This window comes from Marmota marmota, unplaced genomic scaffold (assembly GCF_001458135.2).
Source record: "Marmota marmota marmota unplaced genomic scaffold, marMar, whole genome shotgun sequence".
NCBI lineage: Eukaryota > Metazoa > Chordata > Mammalia > Rodentia > Sciuridae > Marmota > Marmota marmota.
The window spans coordinates 4,127,745-4,142,591 of record NW_025999891.1 but is presented as its reverse complement, the minus strand read 5'-3'; the positions used below and the strand labels follow the sequence as shown (position 1 = coordinate 4,142,591).

At 53.8% G+C, this 14,847-nt stretch overlaps 1 protein-coding gene across 5 annotated transcripts in view; it reads right to left on the bottom strand.

Annotated features, from left to right (window-relative positions):
• Positions 1-14,406, bottom strand: part of Sez6 (seizure related 6 homolog) — a 46,419-nt gene extending 32,013 nt beyond the window's left edge. For 2 of the 5 annotated variants that reach the window (XM_015500963.2, XM_015500966.2), the window contains exon 1: positions 14,116-14,406. In XM_015500963.2, the coding sequence (XP_015356449.1) occupies positions 14,116-14,170 (55 nt within the window). In that variant the 5' untranslated portion in view covers positions 14,171-14,406. The remainder of the gene's footprint in view (positions 1-14,115) is intronic. The other 3 variants (XM_048793862.1, XM_015500967.2, XM_048793863.1) reach the window with 2 other exon arrangements.
• Between the last annotated feature and the right edge of the window lie 441 nt (positions 14,407-14,847).

The window sequence follows — 14,847 nt, the reverse complement described above, 5'->3', positions numbered from 1 at the left end:
AAGCCCAGATTCTGCACACTCAAAAGTTTCCCCAAAGCTCCTGGCTCTTGATCAGAGGCAAGTTCTGCAGGGAAATGAGCAACCAGCCATTGTCAGTGCCCCAGCACAGCCCCTGTTGGCAATTGATGAGGAGTGTCTGCTGGATCAGGCTGGAAGGTACCCCCACCCCAGACTCCCCTCTCTTCCCCTGCTGCTGACCATTCTATTCACACCCTCTCACCACCTTCTTTCCTGGTCAACCCCTGGAAGTTCCATCATGTCTCAATTGCAAATATGAATGGGGGCACCTCCTCTTGGCCAGGCTTCAGTCAGGAAAGAGTTTTGAAACCTGAGCCCTGGTTGCCTCTGTGTACTACTCATTCCTTCCCATTTACCCTGGAGGAAGCTGAGTCCAGAGGGTTTTCCCAGGTTACACAGCAAACTTGGGCCAAGACTGGGACTCGGGTTGTTGGAGCAAGGAAGGAACCTGGCCCAAGCAGAGCACTGAAGAGCAAGTCCTCCACTGTTTCCCATCTGTAGGCATACCTCCAGGGACAGAGAGCTCACCGTCCCCCGAGTGGTCAGGGGCAGCTACCTCTCCCAACATTCTGTATTGGGGTCTGAGGAAACCCTGGCCTTCAGCCTCTCCAGAGTTGGGGTCTTATTGCAGATGGAGGGAGTATGGGTGGAGGTAATGGGCACCAACCAGAGGGCAAGCCACCCCATCCTGGTCCTGTTCCTAATGGACTGGGTCCTTCTACACAAGTCACTGAGACTTCATATCAGTAAAATGGAGAAAGTTTCTAAGGGTCCTGCCTGCTCTCACATTCCAGGATCCAGTGAGCCACCAAGAGCTTTGTGAATAAAAATACTGAGCCATGTGCAGTGGCACAGCCTGAATCCCAGCAGATCCGGAGGCTGAGGCAGGAGGATCATGTTTTCAAAGCCAGCCTCAGCAAAAGCGAGGTTCTAAGCAACTCAGTGAGACCCTGTCTCTAAAGAAAATACAAAAATTGGGTTGGGGATGTTGCTCAGTGGTTGAGTGCCCCTGAGTTCAATTGCCAGTACCAATCTCCCCGCTGTCCCCCACCCCCCCCAAAAAAGGAAAAAGAGTTAAGATGGGATTTCTTCTCTCCTCCTTTTGGGTCTGGAGTGGCCAAGGTTGGGCAGGGAAAAGTGAGGAGGAGCCCTAGGATTTCTTCAGGTTTTTCCATGAAGGCCTCTGAGAGTTGGACCTGTCATTCACTCACGCCTGGGTGAGGATTAGGGTCGTCTGGGTGCTGGTGCTTGCTTCCCAGCCTCTGCTGAACTGGTGTTCCTTGAGTTGGATGTTTGATGGACAATTTTGGGAGCTCAGGCACAGCCAGTTTAGGAGGACTTAGATTTCATGGACAGAAGATATTCAGGAGCATTTGCCCTCATGTGCCCTGGCCCAGAATGGGTGTGTGTGTTCCATGGGAACACCTGTGCTCTACCTACATGTCCCTTCCTCACTATCTGCTCAGCAGCAGAGGGCATGGTATCTGTACAGCCACCCCCACCCCCAGGGGCTCCTGGGACAGTCTCAGAGGTGGTGTCCAACCTTGGGGCCAGGCCAGGGTCCTCCCATTTACAGAGCGCCCCCTAGGGGCCAGGCCTGTACTTCCTAAATAGTTGTATTCCACCCAGGGTGGCTGCCCTTTGTGTTTGGAATCAATATTTTACACCTGGAGAGACCGAGGCTAGTCCACTTGGAGAGAAAGAGTAGCAATCAAGGTTTGAGCTGGGTCTGTCTCACAGCCTGGGATCAAAACTCCTGCATTGGTTGCTGCTTCATGCAAGCATGCGTGTTCACGTGTATGAGAATGGGGTTGTTTGTGTGTCTCTGAGCACAGGCATGTGTGTGTGCAGGTCCAAACACACACATCAGCTTCAGAGCATTGCCATTTGTCCTTGCTCATGGATGCCACACTCCAGAATCTCAAGTCCAGAAAGGTCCTAGCTTCTTGAATGGGTTTTATTTCTCTCCACAGTGGCTGTCATGTTCCCTCCTTGTCAGTCTGTCACCTTCTAGGAACCTAACCTGACCCTTCCCAGGGCCATCTGTTCTGGACAGCCTTGCAGGCTTCTGAGTAGGTAGGGGGAGGGGGCCATTGCTCTGGGTTGCCATTGGACCAGTCCTCTTTACCCTACTGTCACCTCTCTCCTGTGAGGCTGTGACCAGGGGCCCAGGGTAGAGGGAGCTCCCAGCTAACTGCCACATTCTCTGCTTTCCAATTTAAAATCTAATATGGTCTCGCCACTGCAGAGCTGGGGGCTGGAGAGGTGATTAATGAGGCCTCTGCTACAGCGTCACCTGCTGCGCTCTGCACCTTCCCCTGCGGCCCTGTATTCTCCCCTCCTGTCTGTCTACTGGCCCTGGGGACCTAGAGGTCCTAGCCCTGCCTGCCCACTGTTCCTGGGGCTGGGCAGGTGACATAGGAACTGGGGCCTGGAGTGGGTTTAAGGGAGAGGCAGGGGCAGGCCTGGGAGGTAGGGGCCATAGAGTTGGCTCTATCCCCCCAGGGCTGACTGGAAGGGGTGGGAGGAACAGCAGGGTCTCCTTGGCATCACACCCCTCACCAGTCTGATCTACTGTGGCTGCAGCAGGGGTCTAGGTAGGCATAGAGGCGGGTGCTGGGCTTTCTTTCCTCACTATAGGGGCTTCTATCAGCTTCTTCTGTCCATCTGCTGCTATCCCCAGACCACAACCTGCCTGCTATGTTAGGGGGGAAGCAGAAGAATAATTTGAAAGTAGAGGTATGGAGTGAGTAGGCAGAGGGAGATGGCCCTGAGCTGGGTGCTCAGGTCACATTTTTCCTTGGCACCAGCAGCTTCCACCAGCAGGTCAGCAGCAAAGACCGTATTCCTCTGAATGGTGCACCTTGAAAATGTCAGCTGCAAGGAGGAGAGCTGCAAAGGCAGGAACTGCATTCTCTGGGGGGCTGGCAGCAGGGCCAGTTCAGCCCAGCCCAGTGGTGAAGTTGGGAAACAGGGGTTGATATAGGGAGGAATGGACATCGGCTTCATCTTCTGCCCCTGCCTAGGACAATCCCTCCTAGCCAGTGGACCCAGCAAGACAGGGCCATATGGTGCCAGGGGTGAACAGCTGGTACCTTCCTGGGTTGCAGACCAGCATCTCTGGGCTGCTACCTTCTCCTGGTCCCCACCAGGATGTTGAAAATCCAACACTATTGAAGCTATTCCTGGCATACTTGTCCACCTCTGAGCTGAATCACCAGGCTGGTGGTCCTAAAATTGCCTGGCTTTTGGATCAGGTGAAGGGACTTATTTTATATATGAGAACCAAAGTCAGCTCCCTGATCTTGTCACCTTTGTCCTCTGGCTGCTTTTGTATGATGCATCAGGGAGGAAAAGAATTTGGGGAGCTTTACAGGGGATGTAGGGGTCTTGAGCTCAGAACCCTAGGCTAATCTGGTCCTTAATGCTGAGGTGGGCTCTGGCTTCTCCCTACTCTAGAAGTCACTAGGGGTCTGTTCTTAGCTGTGGAAGCTAAGGAGTCTGGCAAGGCCTTATCAGGGCTCTGGCTCCAGAGTGAAAGTAGCTCTGCCACTGATGGACTGTGTAGCTTTGGGCTTGTCCTTTCCTCTCTGGGGACTGTCTGGTGGTTTGTCATATAGTACTTGGTTCCTTATCTTTTTTTGGTAGTGGGGATTGAACCCCAGGGCACTCCACCACTAAGCTATATCCCCAGCCCTTTTGATTTTGAGACAGGGCTGGCCTAAGTTGCCAAGGCTGGTCTTGGACTTATGATCTTCCTGCCTCAACTTCCCAAGTAGCTGAGATTACAGGCTTGAGCCACTTACTTGTCTGGTTGCTGACTCACTTTTAGTGAGTCTTTGGGTGGGTGGGACAGAGTTGCAGCCTCACCCTTACTGTTGCCCAGCCTAGGGTCTGATGGAGCCTCCTGGTGAGCAGGTGGAGGAGCCTTGGCAGGGTTGGGGACTATGATCTTTGGACTTGCCACTTTCCTTCTGTATGCATTAGAGTCCATCTCCTCATCTTTATGCATTGGTCAGTATTTGCTGAGCATTGTGTGTGCATGCCAATGTGAGTGTACATGTGTGCAAGTGTGTGTGTGTGAGTATGTGCATATGAGTATGCATATGCTTATGTGCATGGGAGCACATTCATGTGTGTATATATGTGGGTATGTGGCATATTTATGTGTACCTATGTGCATGAATATGGGGTCAGGGGGTAGGTGTGAGAAGAGGACCCAGGGAGTTCTAAAATTCTGAGCATCTGCTCTGTGCCAGGCTCTGGGCCACTATTCACCTGCACTCTTTGATAAATCCTCCTGGCCCACAGGTAAGGAAGCCTGGTCAGAGAACAGACTTTATCTGTGGGAGGTGGTTTAGCTGGGCCTGGGAAGCAGAAGCTAGGACATCCCTGCTCTGCTAAGCTCAAGAGACAGACAGAAGGACAGATGAAGGAACAAAAGGCCTCTGAGAAGCAAGGCAGCCTGAGCCTAGAGGCAGACACCCCTCCAAGGGAAGCTGGGCTGCCTCCCTCTTTAGTGTTTTTGGTTTTGACTCTTGGACTGCTCTGCTCTACCTTCTCCAAGCTCATGCAAGTTTCCAGAACAGCAAGGGTAGTGAAGAGGGTGGGACCCAGGAGACCCAGGGAACCTAGAGGATAATGAGTTTTAATGGCAACCTTTTGGCAGAGTCAGGCTGCAGAAGGTGCCTGAAACCCCTCTGGGAAGTACAAGGGCAGAATCAGAGGTCCTTGGATGTGTAACTCCCTCAGGGTGTGCTTCCCTCCTATTCCTGACACTTTGAGACCTCCCTATCCCCTCAACTACTGGGGAGGCCCAGGAGCTGCAGCCTTACTTCCAAATAGCCTCCAAATAGGGAGGAGTCACTGGAAGCCTGGGCTCTGCCCTTGGGGATGTGGCAGGGTGAGGGGCGTGCTGCAGAGTGAGGGCAGCCTGGGACCTTCTCCCAGCCCCAGGCAGGTGGGATGGAACCTAACCTGCCATTGGTGTGGACTAGCCCAGGCTTCCTTTGTATCCATGGCCTTTGGGACTGAGAGAAGGGGCCTCATCTGCCCAGCACCGCAGCCTGGGAAGCTCTTCAGGCTTGGCCTGTCCCTCTACTTGCCCAGCAAGCTTGAGTGGGGGAGGAGAGGGGTGCAGAGCTGCTAAAAATAGCAGCAGCAGCTCCAGCTCCAAGTCTCCTTGAGGGGTCAGTGGAGCCTAAGATTAGGGAGAAAGAGAGTAGAGTGGGCTGCAGAGAGTGGAGAGAGACCAGCCAGAGCTGGGGCCTACTGGGCCTACACCTAGGCCACTGTCCTATGGTGCGAGACAGAGGGCACAGACACTCAGGGATAGGTGGGCAAGTGAGGCAGAGGTGCATACACCTGCACATCTGGGGCTCCTCTCCAGAACTCCAGGAACACTAAATGGATTCAGTTGTGCAGGCCCCAACTCCTCAGGCCTCTCCCTTGCCCCAGTCTTGCTTTGACCTCTAGGACTTCACTGAGCTGGGGATGTGGACACTTCTAGTTGAGGGATCTAAACCCTCTTTCCCTGTCCCCTGCTCTTGTTTCTGCTGCTTGAGGTCTAAGGCAGGGAAGGACCAGGGTCACCAGAGACAGCATCGGGGATACAGATAAAGCAGCAACCAGGCTTAGGGCACCAACCAAAAGTTAGGGCCTCAGGAACACCACCCCAAATTAAGCAACAGGCTTTTTCTAGCCTGATTTGCAAGTAGAGAGGGATACAAGAAAGGTAAGTGGACTCCGTAAGTCAGGACTAGGGCTCTGCCACAAGATGGGCCCTGAATGGGCAGTAGGGGGAGAGGGAAAAGGGAATCTGGGTAAGTAAATGTGTGAATAGCCTCTCTTGGTGAGCCTTGCTTGGTCCCACCTTCAACCCTTGCCTGGAGATGCCATCCTCAAGATGTGATTTTATCTCCTCCAGTTTCTTTAACCAGCCACAAAGTAGGACCCCATGACAGGAGGAGGACTGCCAGCTGCTGGACCAGATGCTTCAAATCCTCAGCACATCTCCTTGCTGGATATATGTTTGTTTGTTTGCAGTTCTAGGGATTGAATCCAGCATCTTGTGCATGACAGGCAAGTGCTGGACCACTGAGCTATATCCCCATCCCTCCCTGCTGAATGTAAATGATGTCTAAGACAATGTCCATCAGAGGAGTGCCAGAGCAAAGGCCCTTAGAAGCACCTTGAACCCAACCTTTTTCCCTCTGTATTACTAGTCATGCCTTTTTGGTCTGTCCAAATCAGGTTGGTGCTCATCTGCCACTGGTCTGAGCAGTCCACCCCTGGACTCCTGGGGCATCTGATCCAGCCCCTCCTGTGACTATGGAGCTTCTGGTCTCTTCCCAGTCTCCACCCCCTCTGACTTCCTTGGATCCTGCTGCTGCCCATGAAAGAGGTGGAATAGGGACAGGCACTCTAGATTCCCAAGGAAACTGAGGCCCAGGGAGATAACAAGACTTGCCTAAGTTTACCCAGACAGCAAGAGCCAGTACCGGGTTTAAACCCTGGGGTCCTGGCTCTCTGACCAACACTCCGCTGTTTGTGTTCTTCCTTTGGGACTGCCTCCTCTTCCCTGAGGCACAGCTTGGCTTGCCATAGTGCCTGATACCCTCCTTCCAAGCTCTCCCTCCCAGGCTTTGGGACTCCCTAGGCACTTGCTGGCTGGTGGGACCCGGGCCAGACACTCAGCAGGTGGCTGCTTGGGGGACAAAGGAGCTAGTGCTCAGCTGCGGAGCTGGGAGAGGGGGAGGGAGCAGCCGGGAGAAGCTGTGGGGTATGTGTGTGTGGAGGAATCTGGGCTACGAGGGGCAGGGTTGACTTTGGTGCCTTCCACAGGGAACTTGGGAACACAGAGGAGGAAACCAACATGCAAATTAGATGGGGGCGGTGGAGCTCAGTGGTCCAGGCACTTTTCAATGAACAAGTTCTGTCCTCCCAGCCTGATGACCAGTTAGAGGGAGGGGCCTGAGGGTAGAGAGAAGAGCCTGTGGGGGAGGGAGGAATGGGAGGAGGAGTGCAAAGGGGCATGAGATGAGATTGATGCCAGGGTTTCAAGATTCCCGCTGAGCCCTTGGGGACTGCATGATGTGGGTAGAGACCCACTGCTTGGATTCTGCAGCCCATTTGGCTTGGTAGCAGGAGGGACCCTGCATCAGGTCTACCTTGTTGAGTTAGGGGGACACTCAGACATAGCAGAGATGGGAAGAGTTGTGATGGAGGGTACTGTTATGGCCAGTCTCAGGGACCTCATAGGCTTGCTGGGTCCTCACAGGACCAAACTGTGAGAACTTCTTGCTACAGATGAGAAATCAAAGCCCAGAGCAGTCCCTGGCCAGGAGTCTCCTGTCCTTCCAAAGTCCAGGGTAGTTGGATCATGTAGGTGCTATTTGGCTTCTCATCTGTATCTCAGTCAATTAAAACAAGAAAGTCCCTGGTCTAGCTATAGAAGTAGTCAGAGCTGAGCTTATTAAGAAGGTAGCTCCCCTCCAAACTGAGTTCACTAAGGTCAGGGACTGTTGTATTCCTGCCTATCAAAGCACCTGGTAGGCGCTGACTAGGAAGAGGGGTGGTTGAATAGAGAATGGATGGGTAGATGAAGGATTGACAGGTTAAATTCTTGCTGGATAGTATTTACTGTTTGGTGGACAGAGAAGGCCATCTGGGCTGGGGAGATGGGAGAACTGAAAAAAGCAGGATGGCATTCCAAGTTTGGAAAAATGACTGAGCAAAACTATGGAGGTTGGGCCAAACAGGGCATACACAGGATTCATCTACACTGTGTTCCCCTGTTGTCCCCCTTTCTGTGCACACTTAGTCCTTGCTCATCTCTTGGCAGAGCCCTTTGTTCCTGCTGGGCGGCCAGGACCTCCCACTTCACCCCCTCCCTTCCAGTTGGATTGCCTGCCAGCAAGGCTGCAGATTCTGCAGCCAGAGACCCGGAGACCTGGATTGTTGTTGGAGAAGTGGCAGGTTTGTTTGCTCCCTAGCCCTCGGAGAAATCTTAACAATCAATGGCCAACAACACTCTGCCTGCGGCTGCAGCATCGATCCTCCCCTCCCAGGGCTGGCGACTGGGCAGCAGGTAGGCAGATAGAAGGTAGCTGGGGCAGCCTTGGGCCCTCCCAACTGGGGGCTGAGTCTCGGTGGAAGCTGAGGGGGTGGGAAATCTCAAGGTACCAGGACAGGTGAGACTGGTGCTGTCATTCACCAAGACCCCAAAGGATGGGAGAATTACCCGAGGCCTCTGACCTTTGGGCTGAGACTTCAGGAAACACAGTTCACCTTATACCCAGCTCTGTGCTCTTGCCTGACCTCCAAGTATTGGAAAGGAGTTTCATTCCTTTGCCACTAAGGATAGAGCAAGATAAAATGTCTCTAACCTGCAGCATTAAGAACAGAAAGCAGGCATCAGCAGAGAAGCAACTGACACCACCAGAAATGTACTAGAAGGTTAGGAGCTGTTTATGTCTTGAGTCTATCTGACAATATGAGTTTGGACTTAGTCTATAAAAGACAGGTAATAGCTTCTATCTCATAGATATGATATGAGAACTAAATGAGTTAATGTATATAAAGCACTTGGTAGAGAGCCTGGCATAGATTTGGTACCTAATAAATGTTTGCTATTGTTGCTGCTTTATTGTTGTTTGGATGGTAATGTTCTCCTGGTTTCCCATTTGCCTGTCAGAAGCTCTGCTCTAGGCTGGGGGAGTGGGTTTTGCCAAATGATCCTGCCCTCTGGAACAGCCTTACTACTTATTGGCTATGTAGCCCAGGGTAAGTGACTTAATCTTTCCTAAACTTAGTTTCCCCCATCTGTAAAGTGGGGATAACTAATCTCTTCTTGTGCATATTAAAAAGGCACATGAAAGCCTTGACTTTGTGAGGCCTGGGCCCCTGGGGGTTCTGGGCCAAGACTCACACCTAGATATGTTTGTGGAATGAATGAATGAACCCCAGAGCCCTGCCTTTTTAGAAGCTGTGAAAGGTTCTTGGACCTGAATTGCTGTGGTCCTGGATGATTCTTAGGGCCCCATTTCTCCATTCAAGGGCGTGTCAACTCAGAGCTGCTCCCCAGATTTCATATTGGTCCCTCCAAGCTGTGTGAGGATGTCTGAAGCTTAGAAGGATGAGGAGGCTGGAGCCAGATGACATGGGGTTGTTCCTCTCTTACCTCAATCCTTAAAGTTCATGCCATGCATTCCTCTCAGCCACTAAGATGGTAGGGAGGTTCTGTGGGAGGGGGTTAGGAAGGCTGGGCCTTGAGCTTACTTCTGCAGGTGTTCACCTGTGCAATTCTCATATAAATTTTAATGTGTATTTAATGTGTCCCCTGTGCTAGGCTCTGTGCCACGGAGGACACTAGCTGTTGGGGTACTAAGGTGTGACTGGAGAAAAGCTATTCCTCATTAAGAATGGCCATCAGCACCCAACCCCCAACCCACCTCAGGCTGACAGCATGACAGCTTAATTTGTAGAAGGAAAAAAAAAAAAAAACTAAGTAAAGGCTATAATTTACAGTTGGGATAATTGGCCAACTGTTAGGAAAGAGGAAAAAAAATTCTAACATACAATCTATGTAAAAATAATGTGCTTGCTACACAAACTCAGCTTCAAGACATGGTCCCAGCTGCCATGGACACACCTCTCCATTCTAACCAGGCAGCTGACCCTAAGCAGCTCCAGAATAAACAATCTGGAACTGCCCTAAGATGTATGGGGTAAGCGAAATGACTCAGTGTCCTCTTCCCTGAGTTCAGTCTTGTTGGGAGGAGTATTAAGCAACTAGACACTTGTGACCCAACAAAATGGATACCTCCATGGGGGGAAGCCAAGGAATAGTAGAAGCATGGAATAGTACTTTGCCTCAGCCTGAAGGACAGGTGAGGCTTCCCCTGAGAAACCACAAGATGCCCCATAAATACATGCTAAAGAATTACTGAAGTGCCAGTTAAACCAATACTTGAAGCATATGTAGAGTGAGTCAGATTGGTCCAGGAGGGGAAAACAATTTTAGGCAGAAGGAGCAGTAAGAACAGATCCTCAACAGGATCTGTTGAGAACTTGGCCAGTTTGGGAAATTGATGCTGAAAATCCTTTGGCCTGGCTGGATTAGTCATCTTTCTGGAATTGTTGCTTCCTGTTGGAATTGGCCTTGGAGAACCTCCTAGTACCTGCTTTCTACCTCCCAGTTACAGACCAGGGCAGCCGGCATTGCCTCCCCCAGACACCTATTACTTATGGAACCCTCTCCCCCATCACAGAGAGTAGGCTAGTAACCTGGAGACCCAGAATCTGCATGATTCCGAGGCCCTGATGTGCTCCCAGGCTTGGCAAACATGATCTTGGTATAACCTTATATTGAAGGCTCCAAAGAGTAGAGGCCTAGAGAGGCCAGGGGCAACCTGCCACAAGGCAGGCTGGGCTCTTAGCTGTGTGGGCCAAGGGAGGTTCCTTCCCTTCAGTGTTGCTCCTGCCTATAGGCATTTTTCTGTGCCCCTTTTCTTGTTTGGTGGGGAGGGTGGAGTACTGAGCCCTGACAGCTCTGCCCAGGTGGGGGCGCAGGATTCCTGAGCTGAGCCCAGACTGGCAGATGGGCTCCATGGGGCTTGGAGAGATAGGGACAAGAAGGGAGGGAAGAGGCTGGAGGCACTGCGACTGGATGGAGAGCGGGGTTAAGGAGGCAGGCTTTCTGACATGCCCTCCATATTCAGGAAGCCATGGGGGGGGGCATGGAAGCTCTGTTTCTAATTAAACAGTGCCTGTGTTTCTCCTTGCTCCCCATTATTATCCCACAGCACCCCCAAGGCATTTTAAGCTGCCACCCTGCTGAGGAGGCCAGGATGGCCGCCAAAGCCAGCCAAGCTTGATGTGCTTAGGAGGTGAGGGGCAAAAAGCCAACTCAGACTTCCCGAGTCTGCCCTTGTCAGTCAGTCTCTCATTTATCCTCAGAAGCCCAGAGGGGGCTCCTGTCAGCCATGTCAACTTCTGGGCTCCTGAGTGGAATCCAGACTGTCTCCTGTGGGGCTTTGTCCCCAATACTATGTCCTGACCCTGAAGCCAGACTAGGGACTAGAGAGTGGAGCCCGATGTCAGATTCAGCAATGGCCCCCAGACTCAGGAATATGCTGTCAGAATCCAGCACCAGCCACCAACAGAGGAGTCTGCTGGAAGCAGTTATTACCATTTTAGGTTAAGACAGCCCTACTTTGTTAACCCTTAAGGCAGTGGGGATCCTGGAAGCCAAGTCTTCTTTCCCTTTCTCTCCTTCCTCCTTCTGGCCTCATCTCCCTTACACCATCTTCCAGTTCTTGGCAGAGCAAGCAATTGAGATTTGCTGTCCTCTGCCTCCCTCTTCCCACGATATTCTCAAGCAAGCTCAGAGAGGTGGAGCAGTGGGTCCAAGGTCGCACAGCCACAGAGCCCTGGAGACCCAATCCCATCCCAGTTTCAGCTGCTTCCACCTTCACAATCTCCCCAGGCCACATTCACACACACGCAGAGTTTAATTAACTTTATTGATATTCAGAAATTAGGAGAATGACTAAAGGTAATTGCTCATTAAAAATCATTAAACTGACACAGCAGGCCCGGGCAGGCGCAGCCCCTCTTGCAAAGCCTTCTTCTCCCGCTGTGGCAAGATCTCCCCAGCACCACCCATGGTTTGGGAGGACGCCCCACAGTCCACAGTGCACCTCTTACCCTGGGTCAATCATATCCCTGAGGCTGCAAAGGGAATAAGGGACTGTGCCTGCAGGGCAGCACTGCACTCTCCCTATCTCTGGGCAGTCTCCCAGGACTCCTGGGGCTTCTGGGTTATGCCTGGCTGCATCCTGAAGCTTGAGTCCCGAGTGTGAACAGATCTCTGAGGGCTGCAAGGCTTCGGGAGGCACTGCACTAGCCGCAAAGGCTCAATCCAATCCCTTTGCTCCCTGAAGCTCTCCTTCACTGAATTCTCCGGAAACCTTGAGGTGGCCAAGTGCACTCCCAATGAGAGGAGTCAGTGCCCAAGACTGCGACCATGCATCCCTGCTAAAAAGGGAGGGGCTTCTGGTTTGCGGGGGCTCCGTCTTCCAGACCCTCTTATCTGCCAGGCTGGACACTAACAGGGCTGCTTCCTCCTTTCCCTTGAGGAGTGAAAATCTTCCCCCAAAGTCAGATCCCTACCCTGAAAACCCCTTGGGCAGGCTACCTCACAGGCACTGGAGATACTAGTGGGGCAGAGGAGGAACACTGGCTGGGACACTCAGACTTCTGACCACAGTGGACAATTCCTTCCAATACCCACCCCACACCCCCTTCAGGGCTCCAGGAATTCCCAGCCACATCAGCCTTCCTCCTGGAAACCGGAAATCTCACTCCAGCCTCTGGCAGAGGCTGCATCCACACACTAGTGGCCTCACAGGAGCCTACTGCTGAGTTCTCACCCTACATTCAGACCTCTTGAAGTGCAGACACCCTGGGACCTGCTACTCCAGACACACGAGGCCCTGATTACACTCACACTGATGCACACACACTACCTCAGAATGTATGCCAGAGGACAAACACAGGTCCTGTGCCCTAGGGGAGCTGTCCAGAACAAGGTTATAGCTAGATTTGATACGGTCCTGAATTCATAGGGACATCCTCAGACAACCGGTGGATCTACAGGCTTCTCCTTTTCCATTCCAGTCCCTGAAGTGGAGCTGGCGGGATTCTTCTTCCTCCTCCCCCCCCCAACGTGAACACAGGGTTTCAAGTTCCCCCATGCAGCTAGAGGACCTGGTATGGGCAGTTAGGTGGCTGGACCAGACTCCCCAGGAGCAAGTGAGCACAGCTAGAGGCTCAAAAAGGTTCTTCCATGCCTCTAAGACCCTGGAGTGAAAAAAGCTGCCGTCCAAGGACCCAGCTCAACCTCATCCTCAGCTGCTGCCCAGACCTCTGACACGGCCTGGAAAGATTGAGTGGTTAGAAATCACCCCTTCCTGCCCCACTTCTTATCAGGAGCTATAACCATATGGCAAGGGACGGCAGGAGCCAGTGCCGCTACCCGGATCTCACCAGCGGATCGCTAGGAGCTGGAGAAGGACCTGAACATTTGTAGCTTCGAAGACAGCTTGTTTGAGCCCGGACGGCAGGTCCAGACGAGACTCCAACACCCTATCCTTTACCCAAAACTCCCTTGTTCCCTACTCCAAGGCCAAGCTTCACTTGACCCGTGTCCACGAATTTGGGGGCCTGACTGCGCCTAGGGCTGGGGGCCGCTGGTAGAGAATCTGTCGTCCCGCAAAGACTCTGCCGCCATGGGGTGGATGGGGACCGGACAGGATGGCAGGCCCGGAGAGGCAGAGCTCTGGGCGTGTTCAGTGTGTGTGTGTGTGTGTGTGTGTGTGTGTGTATGCGCGCGTGTGTGCTTGCGTGCGCGGGCAAGGAAAGGACTTCGGGGAGGACAGACTGTTTATCCCAGGACCTCATCTGCTGCAGTCCAGTGCAGTGCGAGGAGCTGGATGGAGAACCCCCGGGGCCCCCGAGTATGTCCCCAGAATTTTGCTCTAGGTTTCGATTCTGGGGTGGTAATGCCAAGGCAGAGGGAGGTAAGCGACGTCCTAACCCGTTGTCCGGCCGCCATCCGGCCGCGTTCCTCCGCAGTGAGGATGCTAGAGACCTGGAAACCGGCTGCAAAGTCGAGCGAAGTTTGGCGGGCAGCAGGGGAGGAGGGATCGCGGGCCGCCAGCCGGACTGTCCCGACTCACAGCCCCGCGTCCCCCCTTTGCGTGCGCCCCGGCGCCCCCAGACGCCTGTAGTGTAGCGAGGTATCGCGCGGGTGAGCGCGTGTGTGCCGGGAGGGGGTGGCGTGATGAATTGCAGCAGAGAAATCCCATTAGATCCGGGGAGATGATTAAAGGCGAGGTCTCGGCCGGGCGCGAATGGCGGGAGCCTCGGCAGCTTCCCGCCCGTGGATCCCGCGCCCCACCCGGCTCGGCTGGCGCCGGGGTCAGCTTAGCCGGCAGGATTCCTTGCTTGGACTGGACAACCGGACACGCGGAGCTGGGCGCCGGGACGGGTCCGCCCTTCCACCCCCTACTACCGGACGCTGGGGTCCCTTACCGTGAGCCAGGAGCGCCAGCAGCGCGGGCAGGAGCAGCAGGGTTGCTGGGCGCATGGTGTTGGTTGCGGCCGCGCCCCGGGCAGGGGCCGCGGCGGGAGAGTAAGGGGCTTGGCAAGACGTGGGCGCGGGGCGGGCAGAGCGGGGTCCGGCAGGGGAGAGGGAGCGGGGCCGCCGCCGCCGCCGCCGCCGCCAGCGCCTGACAGAATCAGCACCGACGGCCAGCGCCTGGCGTCGGCGCCGGGGATCGCCGCGCGGGGCTGGGGGCGGGGGCGCGGGAGGAATGGTTTACCGTAAAGTCTCAAGCAAAGGCGCAGAAGACCCAGAGGCGGGAGCACAGACTCCCGCGCCACCGCCCGCTCAGGGGAAGGACTGCCCTACTAATGTGAGAACACGATCCCCGCACTTCCGTGCTGCCTACGCCCAGCCAAGCCTGCCACCCGCTCCCTCATTAGCATCCCGCCAAAGTGGTAGCCTCTAACCGAATTCTCCTGAAGAGAGTAACCCCCTCCCCACCTCTATCCACCCTATCCTGGTACCTGAGGGCGCCAAGGGTGACCTGGGAAGATATCCACGAGTGAAGCAGCTGGTAAGGCCTGTGTGCCCTTGTGCCAGCTCCGTCCTGGGTCGATAATGAAGATGGCTTTTGAGCGTACAAAGGACAATAAATTATTACTTTGCGCTCAATAAATGCCAGGGCTCCAGGCAAGCTGCATCAGCAGCAAACTGTGCTC